Raw genomic sequence first — 8,932 nt, 5'->3', positions numbered from 1 at the left:
CAGAAATTACAGTTTTTGGGAACTGCCTACCAATTTCTGGAATTTATAAACCTCAAATCTTAAATTCAGAGTAAATGTTAAACACAATCTGACTAGATCTTGAAAACAAACGAGCTTCAAGATCTGTCATTTTTTTTCTCTTTGTTTGTTTTTTCGTTTTTTTGGGGGGGGGATAAAACACAACCAAATGTTGTCATTTCCAACATTTTGGAGGTTTTTTGAAACTTTGGCACAAAAACTGCACGAATTATATCAAATTGCATCTACAACTACAATATCAATGTCTGAAATTTCACAGTTCCACAGGAATGAAAGTTTTTTTAAGACTCATTTTCTAAATCTGACCCGATGAGGTTTCTGCTCAACTAACATTTCAAATGTTTTAGTCTATCCCTTGTCAGATAACTAGTTTGGTGAGACTTAAAAAATGAAAATCTTAAAAAAAAAAAAGTATTTTCCTTTTAGAGCTCCCATTGGCTGCAATGTTTGTTATATTTCAAGTTTCGTGCACCAACACTCTGCATGCTGGTGGTGTATTTGGCAGCTTAATGGTCTCAAACTGCCCACAAGAGATGTATGTTTTTAATGGGCGAGATGCAGAAGCTCACAGAAAATTTAGATGTGGATGGAAAGGAAGGAAAACAGTCGAGAAAATAGCAATATTAACACGACTACATGTTTTCCTGAAATCATGCAGCCTCACCTGCAGTTCTCTTGTGATAAAAAGTTTGCAAACTACTTCCCTCAAAGTGAACTTTCCCTACAAACGGTAGAGAAATTTTCTCCTTTGACAGTAAAATCTCACTCTTCAGTTTCCTTTAGTAAAAACTGGGACCGTCTCCCTGATCTGTTGCTCTTAATTGGTTTTCTGGTCCTTCCTACCCACATCTGCAGCAGCCCGACAGTGTCACGAACCTTCAGCCTCGAGTTTTTTGATCTTTTAACCAGATCAAGTATTAATGGGATGTGCTAAAACACCAATAAAATCCACGGAAACACAACCTCATTGCGCCCAGGCCTTGAAGGATTCCACCCAATAATTAGCAGACGGCGCGGCGTTAATGAGAGCAACTGCAGCGGTAGAGGCTGGGATCACACACCGCACATTAATCTAGCGAGTTCCTGCATCCGAGTGAACGGTAAATACATCTCACTTTGTGTCGGCCTCGTGTCTGAACTGCGCTGGCTTTGAAATCTTTTGTCAGTGAAATCTCTTGAAGTGTGAACGGACTTTCGTCTGTGCGAGGAAGTCAGAAAAATGTACGTCCACTTATATGACGGCAGAAGAGCTCCGCTGAATCCAGATACGAGACGAGCGTTGGAGAACGGTAAACATCTCCAACATGACAGCAAAGGGCTGACGTTACGAGCCTCGGTGCATCAGATCCATTTGTTTTCCTGAGCTACAGAAAATGTAAGAGGAATGAGGCGAGGCCTCTTGAGAAATGAGTCAAAAGCTACTCTAGCTTTTACACAAAGCCATCCATGCTAAATCTTTCTTTGGTCTAATAATTTGGGTGTTTAAAGAAGCAGCGTTTCTCTTCCTGGTTTAATTTTGTGTTTTAAAAGCAGCGTTATAGATCTTCAAACAAACTCTCAAACCTAATTTTCTGATTTAAATCATCTAAATGCCTGCTTTATTTTTCTTAAAGATGTAAATGGCCTGATAAGTTACTGTTTAGAAAGGAGCTCTGTGTTATTCAAAAGTTAACAATTATCCAAGTATTTAAGTCTCAGTAAGTGTAAAAAACTGATTAATTCCAGGCTTTACTCCCTGTTCAAAACATATTTGAAAGAAAAATTTAATTGCTTCAACACAGAACGTTAATATTTTCTTGAATTTTGTTCACTTTGTCAAACTTTTATTTATTTTTTTACAAAACCAGGTTCATGTTTGAAACTGAGACGATTATAGAGTCAAAACCATTTTTCAAAATGTTTTTCACTGGAAACCTTTACTGGGACGAACTCAGCTGCTTTCAAGCTGAAGCAGAGTGGAATAAAAACGTCTGAGAAAGTAACGTTATACTGCATCATCACACCATGGCAAGCCTGTAGTTTTCTAAAAACTACAGGCTAAAATTATTACATTTGTATGTAATAATTTATATTGGACATTTCTGGTAAAATCGTAAAGTGTCCACATTAGTTTTGTCTGGATTTTCTGCTTCTGGTTGAGAATTATGTTGCATTTCTCAGGTCAAATAAAACGTGACATGACCGTTCAGACTGCAGAAAACTATTATTTATCCCATTTAGCATCTTATATGGAATTGGCACTAATTGGATTTTTTTTTTTGGAGGAAGTGAAAGGATTGGAATTGGACCATGAAAAAGTCAGACATGATAAAAAAGAGAAGTTGGATTTGGGCCCAACTGACCTGCTGTGTGAACGCAGCCCACGTTGCGCCTTCATGTTATTTCTGCTCACTCTGGATGCATCAAGCAGGCAACTGAGCTACTTTTAATCCTCTCAGAACAGCTTTGACATAAACAAGGAATTTTCATCACACCGTAAACCTGCAGATCCCAGTAGATCACCAGTTTCTGGACGATCAAACGCTCTAAAATCCACTCTCATCCCCTGCGTGATGCTCCGATTGAATTTCAGCAGGTCGTCTTAACCCCGACTCGCTGACTAAAGGCTTTAAAATGCTTCTAATGATCGGCTGACATGCAGGTAAAGAAGGTGAGTGTAGACAACTGATGCTTCACCGTTCAGTCATCCTGTATCCCCAAAACGGTGCAATCAACTGTGGGAATAAAACACAGCCTTCAAAATAATTTAATTCCTGGTTAAATATAAAAAGGCCGACCTTTAATAAACATTTGGTAGAACCGGAGCGTTTGGATGTAAAGTCAAACAGCTGGATAAGTTTGATTCGACTAAATCTGCAACCCTGCAAAGTCATTAAAAGTGACTTAAAGACACTTTCTAGTCATAATATTTATGTTTTTATCTATTTTCACATGAGCAGAAGTCATGTTTTCTGTCTCTTTCGGTTTGCACAGGAACAAAATTTCATTTCTCATCATTTTGTTCTGTTCTCATAAGACGTTCCTCCCAACTTCGCACTCAGTCGCTTTAATTTCTCATGAGACACTTTTTGCTTCAAATTGGAAGTTAATTTTTAGGTAAATACACCAGGATCTGCCTTGTTGGCTTAAAGCTTCCTCTCTAACAAGCGCTGGCTGTTTTTATCTGTTTTTGAAGGTTATTTTCTGTTCAGCTACAGGAAAACAAACCGAGCGTTTGGTTTCTTCCTCGTTTTACCTGATGAAATGAATTCTCCCTTTTAAAACCTTAAGATCTAATATTTAGCAGTTGTCAGGAAACATTATCACCTCATTGAGTTTGTTAAACACTAATTAGACTGCGGTGCAGTGAAAGGCTCCTCTCCAGCCCCACAGTGACGGCTCGTAGCAGAACCTCTAAACAGACCCTCGTAAATCAGTGAACGGCCACAGGAGGAATGGATCCTGATGCGAAAACACAGCGCAGTGATCAGGGAGCGATCAGAGAAACTGGACGTCTCTGGTCTCTACTGGCCTCACTGGTGTCCAGAGCGGATCGCTCCAGGGACCAGTGAATTTTTGAATATTGAACGCCGTCTCCCCGTGCGACGACGTTTTGTTTTTAACACTGTTGTGGTCTTGAAGAGGGAATATTGCCTTCACATGTTGCAGCTGCTTAGAGGCAGAATGAATCATTGAAGAGATTAAGCCTGTGAAAGCCCTTTGAGGATTAAGTCCCTTCCCGATATAGCGTTCCTCGCTGCCGTGTGGAAGATACATTAAAATGAACTGGGTCACACAATGCATCTATAGGGCTCCTTCTGTTTGAGCTGCACACGTTTTTGGGACGACGTACAGGAAGAGCGTACTGTTTCAGTTTGTGCTTTGTAATGCAGAAACGGTTTGAGCTTGAAGAGAAACGGCGGCTCGATTAATCCAGAGCAACAAAGGGACAATCTGAGATACATAAAAATTGACCCAGCTGTGAAAGTATCACATTTATTAGCATGTGTAATTGCAGTTTGAGTAAAAAGGGAGATAAATGCTTTGATGTGCCTTATGTAACTCAGTGGATGAGTCATTTTTAACCTTTATTGGCTAAAGAAAGTTTAAGAGTTCAGGAATGCGTGTATGTCTTGCCAGTTGATTTTTCTTCAAAATAGAAACTATGCATGCTTTAAAAGACATATTTAAAGATTTCTACATTCGTTTATGTTGGGTATGCTCAAAACTGTAGCCCACAATCATATTCCTGGCCATGTTTGAGGTGAGGAGTGGAGAAATGGAGCACAACATAAAAGGAGGAGAAATGCTATATGCTGATTTTATGGATCATTAGTGGCCACAAAAGAAAAATGGGTCTTGATCTCAAATGTGATTCAGGAGAAATATTCTCTGAAGCAGACGCTTATGCTCCTGTTCTGACCTGCATTATTTCTCCTATTTGTACTAAGTATCAACTCCCAGTTCTCTGAATCTCTGGGTGTTTTCCCATCTGATAGTCCAGAAGACTCGGTTTAACTGGGGACCAAATTTCAGCTGGTGCAGTTTGCCTTCACACCGTCAAACAAACATGTTCCCCTCCTCACCTGAGGCGGCGCTGCAGCAAGAAGCACTGAAGGAAACAACGCAAAAACCTCTAAAGATGTGAACAAAAATGGAGCGGGATTAGATTTTAGCTTTTGTAGGATTTCTCTTTTGGATTTCACCTCGTTGAGCGGCAAAAGTTCAGCTTAACTTAAGGGTTGGACACGTCGGACGTGCTTGACAAACGCTCCAAATCATGCAGCGCTAGAGGGCGAACCGCGCCTGGAGCTCAAAACGCGTTTGGTGTGAACAGACCATAAGATTTGCTCAGTCCAGATTCCCTTTTGCTTCAAATATAAACCCTCTTCAGATATAAAGAGGGATATAAAACACATCGTCGTAAATTATGACGTTGCTTTCATGTTTTGTATTTGTGTCAACATCATTTCCTAATGGTGGAAGTTACAAGCCCTTATCTTGTATTCCTGGAACTCTTCATCTGGCATACGGAGCTTCCCAAAATAGGTTGTTTTTCTTGTTGAATGCCTCTCTGCTTCCTTAGCCGTTATGGGCATATTGCACTTGTTTCCATCTGGTTTATTGTGGCCCACGTTCACAGCAGAGCGGCGGCTTCCTGCCTGTCCAAAAGGAATCAGGCTGTGCTTCATGTTTCCTGCCTGTGGGACCGGCTGTCAGTCTTCATTCACTTTATCAAATCATAAGGGTAGAGTCTGCCGCCGCGCATGAGTCCTCCACTTTGCCTCATGTTGGGATATCTCACGTGCAGCGAAACGGTAATACCAATATGTCTGACATCAAGACTGCTCAGTGATTTCCGCTCCGATCCAGGGCTTTTGGAGATGCTGACGTAGGCTGAAATTTAAATTAGGAGGGGGTGTGAATTGTGTGAGGAGGCTTTATTCCTGCAGCGCTCATAAGAGCAGCAGTTGTGCTCAGTATTTTCTCTCTGTTCTTACGCATGAGTGCCCAGAAAATGAAATTTAATGATGACAGTGTTGGATCAGCAGAATACCGCTGGAGGCTTCAATATTTCCGGCTGATATGATAAACGGGTATAGGAATTCCTTATCTGCTCCCACAGAAAGGAAAATGAGAGATTGCTTTGGGTTTTTTCTTCTTCTTCTCTCCTCGTCTCATTCACTGCAACATTTCTTGGGTTTTAAAAATTCCTTTGAAAAGAACCATAATCATATTTTATACAATCATCCATTATCGTTGTGTATTTCTGGGTGTTTGCGGCGCCTGAGATAAGTTTGAAGCATCTCTTTGATTGTGTAATCGACATCAAAGTCAGGATGACAGATGAGGATGGAGATGAAAGCCTAACCCTGTTTCCTCTGTGTGTGTGTGTGTGTGTGTGTGTGTGTGTGTGTGCGCGCGCGTGCAGGAGCAACCTTTGACGTGGCCATGCGATTCTTGTCCGAATGTCCGTGGAAGAGGCTCCAGGAGCTGAGAGCTTTGATCCCAAACGTCCCGTTCCAGATGCTGCTGAGGGGGGCCAACGCTGTGGGCTACACCAACTACCCCGACAACGCCGTCTACAAGTGAGTCGCTCCTGCACACGGTTACACCCCGACAGCCCTGAATTTTATTACAGTTGCCTTGTCCAGTTAATGTCGATATTAATTGACAGGCAAAGAAATTTAGGATTTTTAAAAGTGGTTTAGCCCTTTAAAGTTGCAGTGTGTAACATGTATAAAAATGTTTTTTGTGTATTTTGTGAGATGATATGTTGGACTGATTGCAGTTTTCTGACCGATTACCGATCTTTTAAAAAGCCTAACCCGCTGATTCCAATTTTGGCCTATACCAAATTTCTTTGTCTGAAATGTTGCTCCGCATGTTGGCAACGTGCAGACATGACCTGGTGGGCCGGTCTGAGTCAAACCTCTCATGGAGGAGCAGAACAGTGGCTGATTTTTAGACCTGTTTTGGTGGTAGATGAGATTGGCTCCATATGTAAAAATCGCCCGATCACAGATCTCCCATAATTAAGAAAATTGGCACCGATAAATCGGTGCACCCTTCACTTCTTTGCCTTCTGCCAGTGCCAACTAGAAACAACCACCCAGAGCCAGGAGAAGAGGCTTAGTACCGTCGATCTGCGTGTCGCTGCTCAACTCCCCTCTTTCCCTTCTTGCTCTCTGCTACGCTGCAACTAGCAGTCTGTTGTGAATGCTAAAGCTAGTTAGCATAGCCACCAATGGCTATAACTATGATAAATGGTTTTCCTGTAACATTTAGCTGTTTCTCCACAATCAGCACATTGAGCAGCGAGTACATGACATTGATTGACAGCAATAAGACCCTCCTCCTGTTTGACTGTTGTCATGATGTGTCATTTGGTAAATAATGACACTTTTAATGGAATTTTAATGCAACTTTTAAAGCAATTTTGCATATATATTCTCAACCCTCTGTAGATAAACATCTGAGTTTTACTTTCTTTTTCTTCTTTTTTTGTTACAATCTAAATTTTTTTTAGATGTACCTGTGAATATTTGAACTGTCATAACTTTTGTGGATTAGAGAAAATCCAGTCAAACTTTAAAGTTTTGTTGGCTCAGATCGTTGAAAGCCAAGCCATGATGAATGTATGTAAACTTGTGGCCACACCTGCTTGCACACAGTTTTATTTCCCTTTTCTCTGCTGCATGTAGCTCTCGGCATTAAGCAGCATATACATCAGAGCAGCTCCATCAGTTTCCTATTTCAGCATTTCTTTTGCCTGAAACGATGATCGAATTTTTTACAAAACATCAAATTGAATATGAGTTTCCAAAAGCCAGCTGCTGAGTTCTGTATTATTGTCTGGTTGTATTGAAATGTCCTCCTGCTGGGTTTTTTCTGTGCAAAATGCCCAGGTAACAAGCAGCTCCATACATTATTCTACTGCCTTTTTCATGCAGTTACTTTTTTATGTAATTGAGTGACTTGTTAGGAGTTAGAAAAGCTCTTCTACAAACATTATTCCTTCACATTTGAGTAGAGCTGAACTGAGATTTCTTATTTATTAAATGCTATAAAGAATTGAAGGTCTTGTCCTCACTATAAAGGTCATGTGAGTGAAGTTATCGCTCGCTTCTCAAACCGAAGAGACTTTGGCGGTTATTCATGAGTCTGAATCGACGAATGCAACAGAATATCCATTCCCTGGCTGCGTGCAGCGCCTCTAACCTCTCCTCCGCATGTGGGCGTTCGGTTTGAGCTCGACTTCTTGAAGTTTACAGATGTTCGTCTCTCTCAGGGCGGCATCTTTAAATATAAACTCGACATGAAAGCCTTTGTTGTTCTAAATATATCTCTATAGGCTCCAACGTGTTTAATCAGGTCAGTTTGTTTGATGCGTTCCCGTTTCCTCTTGTCACGCTCGCTGACTTGCACATCACTCATGCAGCTGCATGCCAGCGATGCACTTTAGGACATAAATACTCCCAGGCCGACACGCTCGCTCGCACCTCCACCTCTTTTCCAAGTGGATTCACAAGCTGCCTCACTCACACACCTCCATCTTCAAGCATGTGAATCCCATGGCTTGATGTAAATTGGTAGTGGCTACTTTATGAGTAATGCCGCTGTCCCCTCCTCCTCCAGCCTTCCTGCTGAATCACGCAGACCTCCTCCCTCCTCCTTGTTTTCCGCTGTTCCCGACCCGCTAACCTTATAGTTATTTATTTCCCCTGATGCCTCCCTCTGGTTTTTTTTTGCAGCTTTCATTCATCTCGCCCCATTACGCACCTCGTCCTCTTTGTCTCCCCCTCCCTTCGTGCCGCGTCCCAGAGGGGGAGTACTGTTGAAAATTTGCACATCATTGTGATTAATGGCTTTGATCCGTTCGCTCGGCTCCCCTCTCCATCCTCGGCTACTCTCTGCCGCCGCCTGGCCCGAAACGACTCGCCACCAAGTAACCCCAACAATCTTCATTAGCTAAATCAAATCAACGGATGATTTCATTTGATTCAGTTTAAAGTGTGTTTTACGCACAGGAATGCTGCGTTTAACGTGCAGCAGAAGTGCTACAGCCACTTTTGTTCTCACTTCAAGGTGTTTTGTTGGGATTTTATGCGACAGATTAAGAATAATTGAATAACTCGGCGTGTCTCTGTTTTTAATCCGTTGGATTTGTTTGTGGACTGGCAGGAATGTGAAGAATAAAACACAAAGCACCTCCATGTTTTTAGGTTTGGAGCTTAACTCTAAACCTAATTAACAGATGGGCTGTGTTTACTAATTAAGTGACTTCTCTGGACATTTTCTCAGGGGGTTGAAGAAAAATGTAGGCTAAACTTTTCAGATTTTTAGTTTTAGAAAATACTTTAAAAAAGAAAGCACCATAGATATTCATTACCTTGTATTATCGCACAAAATC

General features: G+C 41.4%; 1 protein-coding gene across 1 annotated transcript in view; it reads left to right on the top strand.

Annotated features, from left to right (window-relative positions):
* pcxb (pyruvate carboxylase b) overlaps positions 1-8,932 on the top strand; it is a gene marked incomplete at its 5' end in the record, with an annotated part of 83,600 nt that overhangs the window by 21,523 nt on the left and 53,145 nt on the right. Inside the window, one exon of the mRNA XM_015043853.1 lies at positions 5,951-6,107. Coding sequence (XP_014899339.1) covers positions 5,951-6,107 — 157 coding nt within the window. The remainder of the gene's footprint in view (positions 1-5,950; positions 6,108-8,932) is intronic.

This window comes from Poecilia latipinna, unplaced genomic scaffold, assembly GCF_001443285.1.
Source record: "Poecilia latipinna isolate Pla-1442-1.1 unplaced genomic scaffold, P_latipinna-1.0 Scaffold651, whole genome shotgun sequence".
NCBI classification, from domain to species: Eukaryota; Metazoa; Chordata; class Actinopteri; order Cyprinodontiformes; family Poeciliidae; genus Poecilia; species Poecilia latipinna.
This window is presented reverse-complemented; position numbering and strand designations above follow the sequence as displayed.